The sequence below is a fragment of the Stigmatopora argus genome, chromosome 2 (genome assembly GCF_051989625.1).
Source record: "Stigmatopora argus isolate UIUO_Sarg chromosome 2, RoL_Sarg_1.0, whole genome shotgun sequence".
Taxonomy (NCBI): domain Eukaryota; kingdom Metazoa; phylum Chordata; class Actinopteri; order Syngnathiformes; family Syngnathidae; genus Stigmatopora; species Stigmatopora argus.
Window position 1 is genome coordinate 3,215,930 of NC_135388.1, and position 22,832 is coordinate 3,238,761.

The following is a 22,832-nucleotide window of genomic DNA, read 5'->3' on the forward strand; positions in this document are numbered from 1 at the left end:
CCATTCAAATTATTGCCGTTCATTTATTCTGGCACTCTTACTTTGGGTGGTGATAGGCGGGGATGGAACGGGGGACGTTGGGGAGATTGGCTACATTAGTTGCCAGCTTCGCCTTGTTTTCATGAGGCATATTAGACAACCCGCATTATTTTTCTCTACCACTTTTGAGATTTCTTTAAGCACCACTCTGTGGTCCTCAGTGTTTATGTTTGGCTCCAGACAAAGTTAAATTTAGCAGACGGCCCCCGGAGGACATGACACTGATTGACAGCTGGCGGCGGCTCGTCGCATTTTTTTTAACCAAAACGGCGCCCACCGGAGTCACCCTTGGTAGATGTTGTGATGTTTGCGTTTGAAAAGCCTCTTGCTTTCAGTTGACATCTCCGCCAGTGTTTGAGACGGATGAAGCGTTCGAATGGATCAAACCAATTTGTTCAGAAGCGTGTACATTGCATTCTTTTTATTTCGCCTCTCTTTTTGGACTCCCATTCCGCTTCTAACGAATGCGTATTTACGCGTACGTATTACCCATTACTGCGCCTCTTTTGCTTTACTTCCAAATCAGCGTTCTGGGTCGGAAAATTTTACTGCGTGGGTTACTCGGAGGTCAGGAAGGTTCAGAGATGCAGGCGAGTTGACCATTAAGGGGGGGAGCTTCCATTATTTTCACTCATGTTTTTTTGTTAGCTGTTGTTTGAATGGACCAATTAACCCAAGAATGTAAAGAAATGGCCGAAATTATTTAAATCTACGGAATAAATGTCCAAGCGTGAACCTTTTAAATGCACTCAAAATGCCTCTTCATATATTTGTCCAATTCTGGACATGGGGTATTACATCACATTGTAGCTCTAGTTGTGTGTTGCCAATGTCTTTTGACTTATTGTATCAAATAGATACCGAGAATTTTAAAAAAATGATTTTGGGGGTCCCCCTGAATCAGGTTTAATGGGGTGAGTGGGGTTCCGTTTTTATAGGCACTGATTAAAAACTGTTTTTCTAAAACAAAAAATGTGGAAAAAAACTATCCCCTATTTTCCACACTATAAACCGCACTCGAGTCCCTCAATGAATGGAATGTCTTAAAATTTGTTTCATATATAAGGCGCACTGGATTATAAGACGCAGTAGTAGTAGTAATTTTGGTGGTAGTGATAGTACGGGATTGTTATACATCCACTAGATCACAGGTGTCAAAGTGGCGGCCTGAGGGCCAAATCTGGCCCGCCGCATCATTTTGTGCGGCCCGAGAAAGTAAATCATGAGTGCTGACTGTTTTAGCATCAAATTCAAATGAAGATTATAGATGTATATTATATTTTCTGATTTTCCCCTTTTTAAATCAATGATTGAGATTTTTTTAATCAAATCTTTGTTTTTAGTTCAATAAGTTTTTTGTCAAATCTGAAAATAAATATATAAAATATTTTCTATTTTAAAAAAATATATTTTGTTTTGAAAAACAAATGATTTCCCTTACTAAGGAAAAAAAGCTCAAATAAACATTGTTTTACATCTAGACAAACTGAATACTTAGGGCTTTTGATCCAGTTCTTTTGATCCAGTTCTTTTAATCCGATTAAAAAAAAAAATGTTTATGTATTATATCGATAATGGTCCGGCCCATATGAACTCCAGTTGACGTTAATGCGACCCGCGAACCAACCCGGGTTTGACACCGTTGCACTAGATGGAGCTGTGATAAAGAGGATTTCATACAATGATTAACCAATATTGATCCATATACAAGGCGCATCGGATTATAAGGCGCACCGAAGGCTTACAGTGCGGAAAATGCGGTATATATGCATGGTTTTGCCTTTTGCGTGAATGTTTGCCTTCCATATTGAAGAGCTTGTCGGCCGTCTGCCCCCTGCCGCATGTCGCAGTCGCGTCACGAATGGACGCCCGGGGAAGGAACTGGTCTGCATTTAATCGCCGATCAAATCACCGCCATTGGGCTCCGCAGTCTAGCCCGAAAGTCTTTCTGATGGAGTTCTAAAAGAACGACCCAAGGTATAAATATGCCCCCGTCAATCACGGCCGGGTATCCGTAGGTATAAATATATCCTGTTATCACCACTTGTGTGCCCTTGCTGTGTTATACAGCACATAGAAGTCACCTCCTCCTGATGTATATTCCCCTCCGTGTTGGCCACGAGCCCTAAATGCCACATCGGCCCAGCACGTTGATTGATAGGTGCTCTCTGCTGTAGTACCTCCCACGTGTTTTGCCTGAAAACACAATCCAGTTCTGCTTCTGCTTTTATCCTTGTTTGCGTTCTTCGGAATACTTATTTCACTCTCGATCGATCAATAATGTGCACCATCCGTGAACTTTGACTACTGCATCCGTGGATATGGAATATGGAATCGTAAGGACATGTTATATTACTATATTGCTATATAACTTGTTTTTCTGCGTGGTCTCGTCTGGTATGCTGCGATGAACGCCCTCCGGTTCATTCGCATTCAACCTTAACGGACTAAGGGCAGCCAAACTGCGCCTCCCAGCCTGTACCTGTCCACGTTATGATTGGGGGGCGGAGTTTGGCTGGCCTCGTCAGTTGAAGTTGAGTGCGAATGTAAGCCGGACCATTTTATTTTTGGCTGAAAAAAATGATCTAACTTGCCACCATCGATGGTTCGAGACGTCCAATCCATTTGACCGGGAGGGGTGAATGAAATGTCATTCAGGTGGTCACTTGGATCGACTTCTACCACCATGAAAGCTTGTGTTTCTGTTCCCGTTGGCTCTCCGGTTGAGCGTAACGAACTTGAGTGAAGGCAACGAGGCAGAGCGGTGTGAAGGGTGATTTATGTTGGTGTGTGGCTCTCGGATGTATAATTACAATTAGATTGACCTCCACGTGTTTGCCTCGCTTCCTTCCTATGGGCTCTCTCACTCGGGCTGAGCCAATCAAATTGGTCGCAGACACGCCACTAGAGAAATAGGAAGCACGTCAAGCAGGTCCGCCCGCTTTCACTTTAGTTTGCAGTGTTTCTGATTGGTATTTTAAACAAATATTGGGGTCGAAGGTTCGATACCATGTTGGTATCGAATATTTAACACAATTTGGAGAAATAAGAATACGGTATTACTAGTTAACAAATGAAACATTTTCAAATTGTGCATTTTCGCATGCCATTTAACGGACCCACTCACCTCACGGGGTGCATTACTGAATTCCGCAGTTTGGACTTCACTGAGCCACAATTTATAGTCCTTCTCTCTGTAAAATAAGACAAAAAAAGTACAAAAGTTTTAATCCATTTTTGCTCTTCACCAGGAAGCAAGTTCGTAAAATTTATTCATTTCTATTCGATTTACACTGAAAACAAGGGAATTTAACTACCGTATTTTCACGACTATAAGGCGCACTGCATTATAAGGCGCACCCTCAATGAATGACACATTTTAATTTATTTTCCATAGATGAAGCACACTGGATTATTAAGTGCCCTGTCTATTTTGGAGAAAATTTAATACTTTTAAGTGGGCCTTATAGTCGTGAATATACGGGAGTTTATTTATTTTTTCTAATGTGGGAGTATATTGGGTGTTGTTGATGCCTGTTTGAAGTTTGGATTTTGATTCCTGTGACTTCAGTGGCAAATTTTTGCCGCTCGCGGCGTAGGATTTAACATCCTCCCTAATCTGGTTCATGCGGCTTGTGAGATCCGAAGGGTTGTTGGTCAAAATCGTAATCTTCCACGCTAGTTTGCGCTCTGCTCACGTCTGCGCCGTGTGTCGGGTACGTGTGTGTTTGTGTTGCCTGCGCAATGTGCAAACATGTTGTCTCCTGGGAGCACAATGCAGTAGCTGTCAGTCAGTCAGCCATAAATATTTATACGCGCCACTGTGTGGATGTTCTGCCGCTGCCTCTTTTGAGAGCGTTCAATGCCACCTCGTATAACGCGGACATTATCCCGTCTTTTTCCTCTCCCTCGCCGTTGACCGACGGCACTGTTCATCCCTTCGCTCTGACGTTTAGCATTCTAACACACGGGTGTCAAGCCTCCGCGTTAATGTAAGCGATATTTACATGCAAGTTGGCGCCGAGGGAATCGTCGCCAATTCGAGCGGCGAGACGGTGAATGAAGTCTTGTGCACTGACGGGTATGTGTGCATGTCTTTATATGATCCAAATGGGTTGGTGTGCGATGTCACAATGGAGTTTCCGTAATAACTTTTCACTGTGAGGAGGAGAATGCAAACTGGCGCCACTTTTATGTCGATTTGCTTTCGGCTTGTTGGATTTCACATACAATGATACGTCTACTTACAAAATGCCTTGGTCACAGAAGTCATTTTGTAAGTAGAAGCATATTTGAATTAGCGTAATTCGTTACACAATCTTTAATATTGCCCCTACACCAGGGGTGTCAAACTCATTTTTTTTCGCGGGCCACGTGGTAGTTTCAATTACATCTGGAGGGCCGTTATGTCTTCCAACTAGGCTGCCAAAATTAATCGATTAATAAATTGACAGCTTTCTCGATCGTGCTAATCGATAGATCATTTTTGGACATTTAAATTAGTACAAATTGTTTGCAATTATTGATTTAAAATGAGGAAACACAGGGAATAATCTACAATCTTCATTTGAATTTCATCATAAAACAGAAAGTTGGCACTCATCATTTACTTTCTCGGGCCACACAATGATGCGGGGGGGCAGATTTGGCCCGCGGGCCGCCACTTTGACACCTGTGCCCTACACCATTTAAAAATGACAAATGTATAGTAATGTAACTATTGAAATATTTGTATGCAAAAGATGAGAAAATTATTTATCCATACATTAAAATGAATAAGAAATGCAAAGGTTTTCCATTGCAGTGGAATCGTGAGAGGCAGCTGAGTAAATATACATACACGGACGTATTCACACAACGTAACAAGTTAAAATTATGTTATGCACACTCAAACATATGGGGGACGAATGAGTGTCGAAGACTCACGAATTAGGAACTTACCACCTCTGTTGTGGTCCTAGAAAACATGAAAAAATGCCCTGAAAGGGGGAGCTAATATTCAATATTTAGAAGTCTTTTTTTTTAAATCAGTTTGGTTAAGAAAAGGTGAAAACCACAATTAGTCACAGATTTCTGGACTCGTCAATCTTCTTTCAAGCACCACACAATTCTTTTGTTTTATTATTTTGTGAGGAACAAGGTTGATGCACTCCAGTAGCCCCACGACCCTTGTGGGAATAAGGAATTGTTTTCTTTACAAATCAGAAAACACACTTTTTTGGGCAGATCTATGGATACGGGACATCCTCAAAATTGTGTCTTTCCTCCATCCCTCCCTCTTGTGGCGCCGTAATGCTGCGGGAAAGCACGGATCGTAAATCTCCAATAGTCTACATTGCGCAGGACAATAAATATAAGCTGTCCTGTAGTAGTAGGTCAGCAGCATAAACCGGAAAGGACACGCGGGGGTGGTCCGTTGCATGGGGATGTTGAGTGACACCATGTGTCAGCTTAGTTATTTTCATTCTCCGAGAGGTGAAAAGGCTAACGCGTAACCAGCGGGCATCTTCACACAGTGGTGGCATCTGGTAATTAAGTGCCCTAATTGCGCTACTAGTGTAACCCTTTCATGGCCAAGCCGTGTAGATTGTACACTGCAGTCGGTCAGAGTAAAAAGATGAGAAAATGATTCATTTATACATTAAAATGAATAAGAAATGCAGATTTTCCATTGGAGTGGAATCGTGATCGGCAGCTGAGTAAACGTACACGCATGTAAACAAACAACAGAACATCATTATACAGTGACAATGATTTTACTAATAAACTTGCCAGTTCACCAAGTTGAATGAAAAATGTTTAAATGTAATATTTGACTTTTGTTTTAACTGTCATTTTGATTGGAAAATTTGCTTATCTGTTCTGAGGCTTTTTTTGAATGATTAGTGGGGTTAATAATAAGGAAAATGAATTTTTATAGCATGTTTGAGCTAAGTTAGTAGTGTCAAATTCACTTAAACTGGCTGTGGATGCTCATCTTTCAGTGACATTGACGGCTTTGTTTGACACCCCTCTTTTAAGTTATAGTTGGCGATATTCATATATATATATTTTATTAGGCAAGCTATATTTGTGGAGCACAATTCAACATAACCTTATTCCAAATGCTTTACATTAAAATCTCATAGACCCAATTAAGGAATAAAAAGAGAAACACAAATACAAAAATATGTAAATGTCCCATTAAACTCAACAGGCCAGTTAAGAACAACCAAAAATAGGAAATGGAAAGAAATATATTTTCATACAATTGGGTATTTGAACAATAGTATAATACGCTGTATCAAAGTTTTTAACCATAATTTAATGATGATTTAGCTTTTAACATTTGGATTCTTATTTTCTTTTACAGTAAAGATTAATTGTTTATATACACAGCTGTGTTTTGCAATGCAACATTCCTGCTAACAATGTAAACAGTCCTATAGACATGTTAAAAAGATGATTAAGCCCAAATGTTTACTTTGATTCCCACCCGTAGTTTTGACATTGTCACCGAGTTGTATTGTTCACGGGGGGGTGAATATTTCTTTGATGAGGCCCCACGATGATCAAACCCTCCATATTTTTCTACAACTCCGCTAGATGTGAACTTAATTGGACTCCTGTCCGTCATTAACCAGAAGCCTCTCTGTGAGTTTTCCTTCCTGTCTTCTCTTGTTCTTGTCCTCCAGTTAAATCCAGGCCTAATTAACTACCTTTGAAAGAGAAGCTTTTTGATAATTACCACAAGGAAGTGGAACGGAAGCAATTGCACTCGACAAAATGTATTCCAGACCGCAGGGATTTTTTCTTTCCATTTTTTGGGGTTGGAAGTGGTTGGTTGTGTGTCCAAAAATGACATTCAATGTCCATTTCGGAATCAGAGACGCAACTGTACAGTCATTTTCATTGAGTCATTCATGCATTTTCCAAACCGCTTATCCTCACAAGGATTGTGGGGGGTGCTGGAGCCTATCCCAGCTGACTTAAGACCCCCTGAATCGGTGACCAGCCAATCGCAGGGCACAATGAGACAAACAACAAATCACTCCTAGCTAGGGGCAATTTAGAGTGTTCAACTAGCTAGCCTAGCATGCATGTTTTAGAGATGTGGGAGGAAACCGGAGTACCCGTAGAAACCCCACACGAATCTGGGGAGAACATGCAAGCCCCAAACAAGAAGATTGTAACACCTTGAATCGTTGACCAGCCAATCGCAGGGCACAATGAGACAAAACACAAATCACCCCTAGCAAGGGGCAATTTAGAGTGTTCAACCAGCTATGAAACCAGAGTACCCGTAGAAACCCCACACGAACCTGGGGAAAGCATCCATGCCCCAAACAAGAAGATCGGAACCACCGGGACTTGAACCCTCGATCTCAGAACTGCAAGGCTAATGTGCTAACCACTTTTACACATGCGGGAGGAAACTGGAGTACCCGTAGAAACCCCACACGAACCTGGAGAAAACATCCAAGCCCCAAACAAGAAGATCGGAACCACCGGAACTTGAATCCTCGATCTCAGAACTACAAGACTAGCGTGCTAACCACTTTTTCACATGCGGGAGGAAACTGGAGTACCTGGAGAAAACCCACGCAAGCCTGGGAAGAACATACAAACTTCCCACAGCGAAGACCAACATGGTATCGAACCCTCGACCCCAAAACTGTGAGGCCGACGTGCTAACCACTCTCCCACTGGGCCGCCCATTTTAATAAATGGCATTAAAAAATAGAAGTGGGAGTAAAACTTAAAGAATGCTATTAAAAAAAGATATAGTAGTTCACTTTTTTTATTGGCGTTATCTTTCAAATTTTCTGAATCTAAACCAATGAAATGTGAAAAAGAAATGTCACTTAATAGAGCTCCACTGAGGCTAAACTGTCCATTTTTCATCCCAATTTTATGCCGGCTGCATTAATCAGAGTTTTTTGTTAGCAGGTTTGGTTCAAAATCTTGTAAAATACTTGTGCTTTACGGCCACTTTATGTCCAATCCTCCGCAAAGAGTGAAGAAATGAATTTGAGTCTCGCATTTCTAGCACAAGCCCGACATTTTGGCATGATTTCAAATGTATTTACTCGAGCACAGAAAGCTTCAGACTTAGAAACGCAGCTGTCCATTGATTTGTCGAGGGAGAATTATTTTCAGCATTATGGTGGATTGCTCAAGTGGGTTCAAGTTTCTATTCATGTGTACTTTTATTCTTGGTACCTATCAATAATGTAGTGAAGTGAGAGGCAGAATTAATTGTTCGCTGCTTGAGTTTCGAAATGTCATGTAAAGAGCTTGAACAGCTGTGCCAAGTAAGGCCAAGAAGACAATGTCGTAACCAACCCATTTTTTTTAACGAATTATTAAAAAATAAAAAAAATTCCCAAGGCAAAATCTAGGCCACACTTAATTGAATTGAATTTATCATTAATTATTCATGCTTTTATTACTCATGCCTTCTTTTTATTTTATGTTTTCTGTTTTTCTTATTGCAGTTTAAATGATTTTTTTCCTCCAAAATGGAACCTTCATAGAATTCGTTAATTTTATTTAAAATTATTTCCTTTTCTTACCCTTTGCTAAATTCAAAAATTGGAAGTTTCTCTCTTATGAATATGCAAAAAATATCTGAGGAAAGATTTAAAGGTTTAAAAAGAATAGTCTTTTTTTAGCTGTACTGTACTATCGCTGCTTATGAAAACAGTTTTACAGTAATCCCTCAAATATCGCGGTTAATGTAGACCAAACATGGCCGCGATAAACGAAAACCACAAAGTAGGATCACCCCCATTATTTCTACCACAATGTTTTCGCGCCTCTAGAGAAGTACAAGATTATCAAAAAGTGTATACAGCATGTCAAAACACTTTAACGTATTAATATCTAAATATAATTTATATATACATAAAAATGTAAATACTTTAAATACTGTACTCACAGTGAAAATAGTTCCTCTCCGCTTGATATTCATCCCAAAAAACAAGTTAACAGGAGTTTTAGTCCAAGTCCTTTGTCTTCTTTGATACTGATTATACTGTAAGATTAGCCCTGTTGTTATCCTCCAAACCTGAAGGTGGTGCACATGAGCAATTCTCCTTCTTGTGGTCCATTTAATGAGCATCCATTGTTCTCCCTGGCAAAAAAAACAAAGGTTTTCTTAGAGGATTGTCCCAGTGGCAGCACAAAATTGCCTCAACTGTGAGCTTGGCAATCGATCTCAGCGATGCGCCGTCAGCGCCGTGATGAAAGACTATTTTGAATTCGGGCGGGGTTTGTCAGCAGTGATTTACACCGGCATCTAAAAAAAAATGATGTCCATGTCAACCCTGATCAATCGATCGGGGCAAATTAGCTAATGCACCTAAAGGAAGGCGTCTTACATAAACATAAAACACTTTTGGAGAAGAAAATGCCGCTAGCCGCGATGGCCGCCGGGCGTCGTGGGCGAGGGAACATTGACGAATGGCGCCCGGAGTCCGCCATCTGCCGACAAGTCTTGAGGGATCTTTGTCGGAGTGGCATCATTCCCGAAGACAAATGAAAGGACGGCGCAAAGGAAAATGTATTAGCAAGGCGGGCTAGCAGCTCATCTTTAAACATGACGCAGCAATCTGGCGCCTCGCTGCCGTCAGAGTTTAACATTAACGCCAATTTGCTAGGGAAGCTGATGCTGATCTAAGTTAGTGGTGCAAAAAGTTCAAGGGGTGCTAAACTAACAAAAACGGGAATGGAATACAGTAATACTGTGAGATACGAGCTTAATGTGTTCTGGGACCGAGCTTGTTACGCTTCATTGCACCGGCCATGCTTCTATATCAGGGCAAAAATTTGCTCTGAATTTTCCTCGTATCTCAAATTTCTCGTATGCTTGTATATCGGGGCAAAAATTGGCTCGGAAATTTCCTCCTATCTCAAATTTCTAGTACGCTCGTATGTCAGGGCAAAAATTTCCTGCGAATTTTCCTTATATCTCAAATTTGTCTTGTATCTCAGGGCAAAAATTTACGCGGATCATTTGCCTACCATCTGAAATTTCTCGTAGGCTCGTATCTCAAATTTGTCTCGTATCTCAGGGTAAAAATTGGCTCTGAATTTTCCTCGTATCTCAAATTTCTCGTATGCTCGTATCTCAAATTTCTCTATGCTCATATCTCAAATTCCTCATAGGCTCGTATCTCAAATTTGTCTCGTATCTCAGGGCAAAAATTGGGTCGGAATTTTCCTCCTATCTCAAATTTCTCGTATGCTCGTATCTCAGGGCAAAAATTTCCTGCATATTTTCCTCGTATCTCATATTTGCCTCGTATCTCAGGGCAAAAAAAAATGCACCGAATTTGCTTTGTATCTCAAATTTCTCGTATGCTCTTATCTCAAATTTCTTGTATGCTCTTATCTCAAATTTCTTGTATGCTCTTATCTCAAATTTCTTGTATGCTCTTATCTCAAATTTCTTGTATGCTCGTATCTCAAATTTCTTGTATGCTCGTATCTCAAATTTGTCTCGTATCCGAGCTAAAATTTGCTCTGAATTTTTCTCAAATTTCTCGTATGTTAGGACCGCTCGTATGTCAAGTTATTACTGTGCTTTACTAGTTTCCTTTCAATTGACCCCTAAATCACACTTGCATTCAGGTGCTTTATGTTCGCATAAAAAAAAAAAATAATATTTCAAGTTTGTCAATCTGACTTCAGGGTTCCAGTATAAACACCAATAGTCCATCTTGGCACAAAAGACTTCATAATTGGAATTGTGCACCTGGATTATTTTTTATCATCTTGGCATTGGCGAAGAAGGACTGTCGGGATATTGGACTTACTATATAGACTTATGAGGCGGCCTGGCTTTTTCTTCACTCGCCTAAGAGAAGAAAAAAAAGATTTTTCCATTGTTCTCAAATCCGAGAGGTTCAATTTCATGTTTTTTTTCCTTGGCAGAACACCGCTGTGTGCGTGTTTATTTGTGTGCGTGCGTGGATGTGTAGTTTTGGAGCGCCGCCATCATCGATTCGCCTCGGGAGGCTGATCAGATGCTCTTTCATTCCATTTCATGTGCTCTATTAAAGAGATACATTCATTGCAGGTACGGTTTAGGTGTTTTTTTATATATATATTTTTTGCCTTTGCTACGTTGTGGACTTCCTTCATAATTGTGTGCAAAAGATGTTTAAAGCCAGGGTTGTTTGTTGTGCACTCTGCAGTTTTATCTTTTTGTACGCTTTCCAATAAGCGCCTGCTCAGTGGAGGTTTGGGGCATCCCAGAGGAGATGGAAAGCTCAAAAATATCATCTTTTTGTTCCTTTTTTTTCTTAGAGATGCCACTGAGCTCAAGTAAAATGAGGTCGGGGCCATCTCTTTTTAATACAAATAAACGTCAAGTGAAAGAGAAATGGAAAATAGGCAGCATAGTGAGGTTGTTTTTAGATGATAGTTATCCAAAAAAATGTTATGTTAAGCCTGTTGTTCTCCGTTTTAGGATTGTTAATGTTGTTGGTTATATTTTGGTTCTTGGGCTCTGGTGAAAATGAAAAATGCGACTTATGTATATTGTTTTTGCGGACTATAAGTCACACTTTTCTTTGTTGTTTGTTCTTAATTTGGGACTTTTTTAGACGATAGTTATCCAAAAAACTGCCTGTTGTTCTCCGTTTTATGATTGTTACTATTGTTGGTTATATTTTGGTTCTTGGGCTTTGATAAAAATCAAAAATGCGACTTGTGTATATTGTATTTTCCGGACTATAAGTTACACTTTTTTTCATTGTTTGGCTGGGGTTGTGACTAATACTCCAATATGACCAGTTTTTTTATCTATTTTTCTGACCACAACAGCCTATTATGTTTTTAATTTTAGTTATATTTATCTAAAAAACTGTTGTGTTAACCTATTTAGCCCGTTTTTCTCCATTTGACTATTGTTACTTTAACGTATCTGGTCTTTGATAAGATAAAAAAATAGCCTCCCACTTATATATTTTTAATTTTTTGTTTTTTGTTTTGCTCTTTATTGTTCATTATTCAGCTTATGCGACTTCTGGTTTGAAAAATACAGTAAATATTCCTCTTTATTGTGTAAAAATGTAAATACTTTAAATACTGTACTCACAGTGAAAATAGTTCCTCTCTGCTTGATATTAATCCCCAAAAACGGGTAAATGGGAGTTTTATTCCAAGTCCTTTGTCTTCTTTGATACTGATTACACTGTAAAATCAGCACTGTTGTTATCCTCCGAACCTGAAGGTGGAGCACATGAGCAATTCTCCTTCTTGTGGTCCATTTAATGAGCATCCATTCTTCTCCCTGGCAAAAAAACAAAGGTTTTTACTATTGTTAATTTAATGTATCTGGTCTTTGATAAGATAAAAAAATAGCCTACCACATATATATATATATATTTTTTTTTTTTATTTAGTTTTTTTTGCTCTTTATTGTTCATTATTCAGCTTATGCGACTTCTGGTTTGAAAAATACAGTAAATATTCCTCTATTGTGTAAAAATGTAAATACTTTAAATACTGTACTCACAGTGAAAAATACAGTAAATGTTCCTCTTTATTGTCTATTCTTTGCTAGATATGTCATTTCTATTGACACTATAGGTCAATTCCGATTTCTTTGCCCAAACGTGACACATCAATTTTTTTTTTCATTTATATGCCATAAACAAGCAAAAAAAGGCAGTCAGTACGACACAGGTATAATGAATACATAGGTAGTTATCTAGGTCAACAAGATGTGTATTTGCATTGCTAATTAGAAAGCCTTTTGGAGCAAATTTAGTCCATTGAAAGACTGGAAAAGCAATCCAAGCGTTGTATCTGGCAATTTGTCTACACGGATGCATAGTTTGAATCCCCAATAAAAAAAAATGAGTGCTTCAAAATGAAAGCAGCAACCACAGCAACAGTTGCCCCGAATAAATTGCGGCTTTGGCGTAACATCCCACCTCCCTTTCCCCCATCCCCAAGCGATGAGGTCTATTATTGGGTCTCGCTGGCTTTTGATTAGCTATTTGCCGCCTTGTGATGGAGGCCCTCTGCATTGTGGGTAAACGGATTGACTGTCGCCGCTTTGCTGCTGTTGACTTCCTGTATGTGTGCCTGCTCAACGTATACTCTAAATATTTACAGCGGATATAAAATGTGCATTTTTTTCAAGATTTGGGGGTAGATATATTTTTAAGCTACCTTTTTACCAATAATATGGATTCTCTTTGGGATTTACCCTTATTTTCCGGACTATAAGTCGCACTTTTTCCATAATTTGCCCAGCCTGTAACTAATATTCAAGTGCAACTTCCATGTTTTTTATGTTGTTTTGTTTTTAGGGTATTTTATTTAAAAAAGACTGTAAATGTTACATTAACAGGTGCCCATTTAGCCTGTTGCTGTCCATTTTACGATTACTTTAATGAATGTTTGATCTTGGTTTCTGATCAAATCAAAAATTGCCTTCCCTAAAATGCAACTTATATTTACTTTTTTCCCTCTTCGCTACACATTATTTGGTTGGTGCAACTTCTAATCAGCTGCAAGTTATATTCGGAAAAATGCGGTAGTTGAATCCAGTGTCTTGAAAAATCGCATATTTGATTTCAGGGCCGGTAGCCGTGATCAGTGGCGAAGAAGACTCGGCCAGCCCTCTTCACCACGTCAACCACGGGATTATAACGCCATGCACGTTGGATGCGGGACCGGATGCCGTCGTCATCGGGATGACGCGCATTCCGGTGGTGGAGAACCCGCAGTATTTCCGGCACGGACACAACTGCAACAAACCCGCCACTTGTGAGTAAATTGATATGATACGTGTGTTTATTAAGTATTTTCCAAAATGACTTTCAAAACTTTAAAGGGAAAATCTTAAGAAAAATCATGGCACGTGGTATTTCTGAAATACTGTATAAATCAATTGCTGGATTGCACATTTCTAAAATGTTGCCTGCACGTAGAAAAATTCAAAAAGGAAGTCAGGTGATCAGTACAACTAGAAAGTGTGTCCGTATCGGTCTAGTTTGTCATCCTAGGTCAGATAGCGGCGCCCTTAGCGAGCAATGGCAGGCACAAATTATTATTTTTTTACGTTTTACGTGCATATCAAGTCTAATTTGTGCGCATATAAGCCGTACCCTCGATTCAGTCGTCCTTTTTTTAGCGAGAAATACGGCTTATATCCGAGAAATACGGCTTATATGCGAGAAATACGGCTTATATGCGAGAAATACGGCTTCTATGCGAGAAATACGGCTTATATGCAAATAGTGCGGCTTATATGCGAGAAGTGCGGCTTATATGCGAGAGGTGCGGCTTATATGCGAGAGGTGCGGCTTATATGCGAGAGGTGCGGCTTATATGCGAGAGGTGCGGCTTGTATGCGAGAAATGCGGCTTATATGCGAGAAATACAGCTTATATGCGAGAAAATACGGTAACACACAACCTTACCTGAGCCGATAAATCAAAAGGCAATAATTTTTTTCCATATTTATCAGTGTGGCTCTAGTACTTTCTCCATTATTTCCAAGTGTGTGCACACTTTTTATATTTTGTGTTTTTTCGCTCTGGACTTATTGCCATCAGAAAATTACAGTTTCTAACAACTTCCATCGCCCACGTCTTGGAAAAATACCAAAAACAGAGATTCCAGTCATGCCCCTAGGTGCACCTGTACGTTAATTTACTGTTTATCTTTACAACGAGACACGCTGAGACCCTCGAGGCCTTCACCATCATGCGCTGTCATCCATTCTGCCGAGCCACGTGGCGTTAGCATCTGGCGACATTCTTCATATAGAATCAACCCAGACGAAAATATGTCAGACGCGAGATCACTTTAAGGTCTAATTAGCCGCCGCGCTGTCGAGCTCCTTTTGAGAAACTTGACAAACAAAGCGTGGGCGTGTTTGTCTACAATTTTCTTGGCTGGCTACCAAAATGGCCGTCGGTCAGACGGCGACACTCGTTGGTTCTCCAGCCGGGACGGGAGGCGGGCGGAAGGAAATCCCATTTAGAGGTGATAAATAAATGAGGGCTTATGTATTATGAATGGTATGAATTGTTAATGGCCGATCGCGGGCTGATTTATGACATCACATGCTAGGCACGCAGCGTCTGATTGCCAGCTAATGAATAAATGACACACCAGTGAAACTTCCACCTGCACCAACCAGCAAGTCGTTTGGCGAGAGTTACATTTGTACCATCGGTAGGTCTCAGAAATAGAAAGCTAGCAGGATATTAGGATCCTAAACCAATCACATTGCGGCAGTGGCTGGGTTAAGAAAATGGCTCCCATATTTTTCCGCCTGTGGTGAATATTAAAGCGTCTCTGACTGCCAGGGTTTTGTTAAGGGTTGATTACTTGTATTTTTTGGATCCTTTTTGCTATAAAATTGAAAAATAATCAAATAAAATAGTTATCGGTTTTCTCCATGGCTCAGTGGTTAAGTCGTTTTAGCCCAACCCAGAGGTTGTAGATCGATTCCCCGCAATGGGAAGTTTTTGTAAGGGTTTATTCACACCTGGACTGTTTGGTTCAGACTAAAACGAAAAAGTTTGTTGTGAGCTGAGTTCTGGGCTGTTGTGAATACAAACTAGGCAACCCTGTTGCGATTTGCGACCTGTGGTCTCGGAATATTGTGCGGTTTGCTATATATTCGAAACAATTCTGAAATCTTGCAGCTTTTTGCGCATAGCCACGAGCATTATGGAAAATATTGAAATCCAGCAAAGTGTAGGGAAATTGTCAAGCAGGACGCAATACTACTGCGACAGTTTCAAAATAAAATAATGGATACAGTAAATGTGATGATGTTTTTAGAGGATTTTTTCGAATCATGGATCATGTTTTAGTATATTGGAACAGTAATTTGCATAGCAAAATGTTCTGCTTTTCTCTCATTTGTTGACTTTTCTCATAAAAGGTTTTTTAAATCTGAAAATAACGGAAAAAATCTAATCATAACACAAATTCGTGGTGGTTGTGTATTAGTGCATTTTGGGTGTTTAATAGGCAGTCATAAGGATAACTCATTAAAAAATATTGATAATCACAAGTCACAATAAAGCTCAGGCACTATGTTCCTAACTTTTAAAACATATTTTTATCCTATTAATTCATCAATGTTGTTTACTCCTTTCTCGACTCCACAACTCCTTTAAAAAATGAGCGCATAACCACTTTATATTTCCCATTTGGTCTGAAAGTACATGGCATTCTATAGCCCAACTCATCGCAAGGTCGTAATGGTCATCGCTTTTCCATTCATCGGCCAGCAAAACAAAATGGCTCCCAAATGTTTGCGCCTGTGCTGAATACGAATGCGTTGCCTACCCTCAGGACGCACACGCCGGGAAAGGAAATGCATGTGCTTATCGCCATGTTTTTACCCGCGTGCTTGTGTGTAGGTGCTTGCCAGGCACTGTCAACCCGTGAATGAGAGTGCGGATGTGGGCGGACTGCTAGTGCGCTCCTTCCCCGTCTCTGCGGGTCAGCGACTGCGGCAATTCGCTTTTCTCCGGGTGCCGATTGTTTCTCTGGGGGTCTCGCGGGTCCCCCTCTATTGTCTGGAAAAGAGCTTTCGGCTCAGATACAGTGGAGCGGCGTTATCGATGGCTGGCAACCGATCCATAATGTATTCGTTCATTATGTTGAAAGCCTCGTATTCGAGGAAATATGCTGTTGCTGGTTTCCCCTTCACACACACACATTCACACACACATGTCAATCGTTGATGTGATGGTTAGGACCAGTCGGCCATCTCAAACTGAAAACGATGTGGTGGGATAAAAAGAACGTTGCTGATGCCTGTGATTTTTTTAATATATTTTTTTTAACTCCCCCTCACTAGAAATTGTTTATTCATGAGTGTTTCATCTTCCCGTCACCCCAGCCTGGGTTAGAATATTCATACTTTCGTACAGTGGTGTCAAATGTGGAGGCTGGAAGTGGCCCGCTAGTCTGGTCCGCAGTGTTGTTCTGCCTGGTTCTTTGTAGCTCATTCATAACTTACGAAATTAATTTCATTTTTTTCCGACAAGGGCGCTGCAAAAGCAGAAGTTTGGCTACCTGTCAACCTCGGCCAATTGCTCTCCTTATTAATGATTGCAATTTCCCTTAATAAGCGATAAAAAAAATTATAAAAACATATTTACTCACATAGGGCGCACGTAAAAGTCTAAAATTTTCTACAAAGTGGACGAGGTGCCCAATCAGTATGCACTCAATTCAAGATTCTGTACATGTCGCAGTATGACATTGGCAGCTTGAATGTCTGGGTACATTGCTTGCTGACACGCTATATTTATATAGTGAAAAGGCGGAGGTGCGAAAGGGGAATTGCGTGCGCATATCATGCTTAAACCATGACAATATTAGCAGTCGATTATGTCGTTTTCATCTGCTACCAGTGACCCAGATGATACAAAATGTGTCTAAAGATCGGTTTTACAAAAAAAACGTACTTAAAAAAATCCTGGTCAAAAATTGTTATACGGCCTACACAATTTGAAATGATCAAAAAAACTTATAAAGTACGACAAAAACATATAAGTTGACATGTATGAGTTTGTGAGTTGTGTGATCAAGTGCGTGCAAAATTGCTAATCCGCTTCTACCCCTATGGCTAATTATCCCAAGTCATCACGCTAGCATGTGATTGGGATGCATTTTCTTTCTATCTGTCAGTCTGAATAAAAATTAAATTATGGGCAACACAAGTGTAGTTGCATTCGAACTTCAGATGAACCATTGGAGTCGCAAATGCCACTTGTGTTGGCCCGAGTTGTTAGAAAAGCGGCAATTGGATTGGTCACGTAAGAGAAGCGGCGTAAACAGTGGAGATGAGGCTGATTGGGATGTTTCGTTGGGAGCTTTTTCCGAGTTTAATTTTTAATCCGCTGAGCGTTCGGCAAAAAAGGCCAATTCCGTCGGCCGCATTAGCGAGATAAAGCCGGAAAGGCAAAGGACAATTCTTTAGCCTAATGACAGATTGCTATCTCGCCGGGATCCGCTGTCTCACAGCAAGTGGCTTTGTTTAATCGCTCGGATTGCTTTTTTAATTACAGATTTGTTATGTCCCACCAGCTCAATATGAACAATAGCTTCACACAACGAAAAAAAGCGCGAGTTAGTTTAGATTAGCATTGTTACTGTCCTCATGAGGTTATTAGTGATACCGTCAAGACAGGCTCACTCCGCATTTCTTCTTCCTACACTCATATTCGTCACCAAAAGCAGTCCTAAGGGGGTCTCCTGAAATGAATTGGGTTGTTGGGGGGGACGCAATACATATTTCAGATGTAGTCATCACATTATTATTAAAATAAACACTGCGTTTACATTTACATGCAGGCAATAATGTGAACAGCTGTTTTCAATAGATTGTATGATATTTTTTGAGAAGTACATAATTATTCACTTATTTTGTTTGTCAAAAAAATTTCGACAGACGCAATTTTATCATGTGACGCATGCCTGATTCTCATCTTGAAGGCCTCATTGGATTGTTCAGAACTAAGTACAGTTGTTTTAAACGTCAAACACAGGTTGATATGTCCATAGGTAGCTTGCCGGCTCGCCATAATTTCTTAAAAACTATTTGCATAAGCGCAAACCCTACATACATTTATGATTCTGTTCTGACACAAAGTGTTAGATGTCGTCGTCTGTTTCGGCTTTTGTACCAACACGTGGCTTTGTGGTTGATTGACAGGCGTAAGGGGGAAAAAAGCGCCATGTGACCACGAACAAGACACTCTGGGGAAATAGAATGGGTGGCTACATAACAAAGACATGGACCATCGCAGGTGCACAACAAAGGCTCTGGCGGCCTGACTTAACTGAGTAAATCTCTGGTGAGGAGAATGTTCCCCCCACATCGGGGCCTTCGGGTCAAGCTGGGACAAATGAATTCATGTGCGGTGGCGTCAATAGCGGGAGAGAGATTTAATCTGGGTCCCGCGTTTCAGCGTGCCACTCTGGCAGCAGAGGAAAGTGAAGGTTAAAAAAGTACATCACAGCTTCGAGTCGCTTGCTGGAGCCTATCCCAGTCAACTACGGGAACCAGGCAGGGGCACCCTGAATTGGTGGCCAGCCAATCACAGGGCAGAAGGAGACAAGTGTTCAACCAGCCAATCCATGTTTTTGAGATGTGGGGGAAACCAGAGTACCTGGAAAAAAAGCTTCAAGACATCGAAGAGTCTTTGACAAATTGTCTTGGTAAAAATAATTCTATTAAATCTGCCCCTTCAGCCTGACGTTTTTAAACCTTTAAAATAATGCAGTCTTCAGACAAGTCATCATCATCTGTCTTGAACCAACTTAAAATGAACCAAATGTCTTTTTTGACATCAAAGACACTGTTTGTAAAACTGTCACTGTAAGCTAACGCTCTGATTTAAATTCGAGACAATTTTGTTTCTTCGGTGCACCAAACATTCTCTGAATGATTTTTGTAAACAGCGAAGATCGTTTGATGGCTTTTGTTTTTCTACCTCGAACTTGAAGTCTTTGACAAACCCAACATACGTGTTTTTGTTGGCACTTGGACGTTTCGTCAGAAGACGTTTGGTCCCCGGACGTTTGGTCCCCGGACGTTTGGTCCCCGGACGTTTGGTCCCCGGACGCTTGGTCCCCGGACGTTTGGTCCCCGGACGTTTGGTCCCCGGACGTTTGGTAGAACGGACGGGGCGTCGACTGGACGTTTGGTAGAACGGTCTCTCATGATTATAATTTTGAGAGCAAGAGATTACCTGGTTGCTCGCTTTCAACAGTAAACTCTCTGTCACTCTCTCTCTCATAATTTGACAGCGAGCGAACCCGGTGACCAAACGTCCGGTCGACCAAACGTCCGGGGACCAAACGTCCGGGGACCAAACGTCTTTTGACGAAACGTCCGGTCACAGTTTTTGTTCATATCAAAGACAATTTACTCAATGAACCAAGCTGTGAAGTCAATGAGAACACTTAAGAACTTTGGATCATAGCTGGATTTAAACCCGGGCCTTTTGCAGCGATGCAATGCAGCTATCCACCTACACACCACGCTGCCGCAGACAATTACTCTCATCTTCGCCAGCGTTGGACAATCATCTAATTTCTTAGCATTCCACCCACATAGCTATGCGGGGCTTCATTTGTCATTTCGGTTTGGCTACGTGCCGCCAAGACAACGTGACAGTCACGATTCAATATTTAAATCCGCCAGCCGCTAAGCGATTGGCTAAATCAAGCTATTAATTGGGACAAAGAATTATGGTCAACATGTTGAGGGAATGACTGGATAATTCATATTTGATAAGAAGAGCGCGCAACATTTCCCAGCACCCCGATTTTTCCATTTGTCAGTACGACAGCTCTGCTCGGGATGCCGTTGCAAATGGCTTTGAAGGGGTGCCAGAGTCAGTGGCCAAAATGGCTGTGCCGCAAGGAAGCAAAGTGACACTAGCGTTCCGCTCTCTGACTGAGAGCCCATTTAGCTGCTCAAACATGAGCGACTCGCTAGTTACTGCGCTCGATAATCATGAATAATTCTCATCCCCGAGCTCGCCGACACCTCGGTTTCCCGAGCCAAGTGCATCCATCGGCAAGCGTGGCTCGGGACGATTCACAATGGAAGTGGGTTTTTACACAGCACTCCTCAGATACAGGTGCAAAAGGCGGAGCATAAGTTCTGTTGGGGTGTTTTTCAAAGTCCATGGAAGCTTATTTTAGATATATATTTTTTACATATATTCTAGGTGCAGCACTTTGTAACAGCTGCAGTTGTTGACGGTCTAGAACACAAGTGATGAACACAAGCATGATATGCGCAGGCTAATTCCCGTTTCACAGGTCTGCCTTTTCACTATAGAAATATAGCGTGTCAGCAAGCAATGTACACAGACAGTCAAGATGTCGGCATCATACGTTTAGAATTTAGTGCATACAAAATGTGAGTAAATATGTGCCGCGTTGCATTTGTATGGTTTATTATCGCTCAATAAGGGGAATTGCAATCATTAATAAGGGAAGCAATTACCCAAGGTTGACAGGTATGTTTATTTACTTTTCATATTTGAGATATACGATATGGTGAATATCCCCGATAGTTAATACGCGCAGTGGCGCGTTATTACTGTCCTTCAATTATTGTACGAGTTAATGACATTGTTTTGTTTTTTGTTTGAAATTCCTGAACTCTAAGCGAGCCCAATCTTTTCACAATAATGGGATAGATACACAAATTCACAGCTAGCATGCATTGGCAGTACTTGCGCTTGAGGCTAAAGCTAGGTCAGCTAACGTGAATGTGTTAAGTCAAGGGTGTCAGACTCGGGTTGGTTCGCAGGCCGCGTTAACGTCAACTTGATTTCACGTGGGCCGGACCTTTTTAGATATATTATTTAGATATTTTTTTATAAATGGATTAAAAGAACTGGATTAAAAGCCCTAAATATTCAGTTTTTATAGATCTAAAACAATGTTTATTTTAGCTTTTTAAAAATATATTTTTAGATTTTACAAAATGATTTTTGAACTAAAAACACAGAAAAAAATGATTAAAAAATTACAATTATTGATTTAAAAAGGGGGAAAATCAGGAAATTTAATATACATCTATACTCTTTATTGTAATTTGATCCTAAAACAGAAAGTCGGCACTCATGATTTACTTTCCCGGGTCACACAAAATGATGCAGCGGGCCAGATTTGGCCCCTGGGCCGCCACTTTGACACATGTGATGTAGAGGATTATAATAGTTATTGATGGCACAGTTGGAAGTACTTTCTCCATGAACAAATAAAGTAATATAAGATAAAAATGCCATACTAGCTCCTTCAAGAAAAACACTGCCTCATTTACAAGAACTGAACAAACATGTTAACTAATTTGGGGAAAAGGTAAATGGGTAGTAATACAAAACAGTAGGAATATAAGTCAAGAAAAGATGAAAATAGGGCGGTGTTTGGCTAGCTAGCTCACTGGCTTTAGGCCTCAAAAAGGGCCAAGTCTTTTTAACGGGGTGTAAAACTGTAACGCCAACAACTGTGCATCAACTTAGGTGACAAGTGACAAGATTTCACCTCGGGCATATTCGTCTTTGACTAGATTCTCACTAGTATCTTTTCAATGATTGACACATGAGATTAAGCCAAAGTGTGAGTCAGCGGTCTCAAACAGTGCACAGATGGGGGGAGGGTTAGGGATTTTGGAAGTTGACTCAGAAATCCACCATGTGATGAATGTGATTAAAAGAATTCCTCTGGGATATTACGTTCGTCGTGTATAATAAAAGTTGTCAGCAGGATGGAAAGTTGTGACATTTAACAGCTGGCGACCAGTCTAAATATTGTTATATGACAAACATGCAAGGTCAACCAGCCTTTTTTCTTCCTATTTTTTTATAATCCAAAAATGGTCATTTTACGTATGTTTGCTTTTTTAGCGAGTCATATGACAAACTTTTTTGAACATGCACGTGTACTTGAATTTTGAACAAAAAACAACTTTTTGGGTAAACTAGCACATAGTACATATAAATCAGAGGAATGTATAGATTCTATGTTTTAAGTAAATAAGAGACTATTGAAATTTAAAGTCAATATATTCTTTTAGGGACATATGAGTATTGCATGATTTTTTTTTTTATGTACGCGACCAAGTCAACTGAATGGAATTACAGCATTTAAACAAATCTTATACTGTTTAACAATCTGTAAATATAAAAAAATGAATGTTTAAGCAATAATAGGCAATAATATACTTTTTATATTATTGTATTGCCTATTATTGCTTAAACATTCATTTCTTTTATATTTACAGATTTTAAAAC

General features: G+C 40.3%; 1 protein-coding gene and 1 long non-coding RNA gene across 5 annotated transcripts in view; one reads left to right on the forward strand and one right to left on the reverse strand.

Annotated features, from left to right (window-relative positions):
• The window catches only part of ntrk3b (neurotrophic tyrosine kinase, receptor, type 3b), a 210,365-nt gene that overhangs the window by 158,803 nt on the left and 28,730 nt on the right, over nt 1-22,832 (forward strand). For all 3 annotated transcript variants that reach the window (XM_077624911.1, XM_077624894.1, XM_077624903.1), the window contains one exon: nt 13,618-13,806. In XM_077624911.1, the coding sequence (XP_077481037.1) occupies nt 13,618-13,806 (189 nt within the window). The remainder of the gene's footprint in view (nt 1-13,617; nt 13,807-22,832) is intronic.
• LOC144092129 (uncharacterized) overlaps nt 1-22,832 on the reverse strand; it is a 72,020-nt gene that overhangs the window by 667 nt on the left and 48,521 nt on the right. The window contains exons 6-9 of one of the 2 annotated variants that reach the window (XR_013305984.1): nt 12,125-12,319; nt 8,960-9,154; nt 3,167-3,233; nt 2,124-2,235 (exon numbers count right to left, since the gene is read on the reverse strand). This is a non-coding gene — a long non-coding RNA (uncharacterized LOC144092129). Of the gene's footprint in view, nt 1-2,123; nt 2,236-3,166; nt 3,234-8,959; nt 9,155-12,124; nt 12,320-22,832 lie in introns of those variants that run through there. The other variant, XR_013305982.1, reaches the window with a different exon arrangement.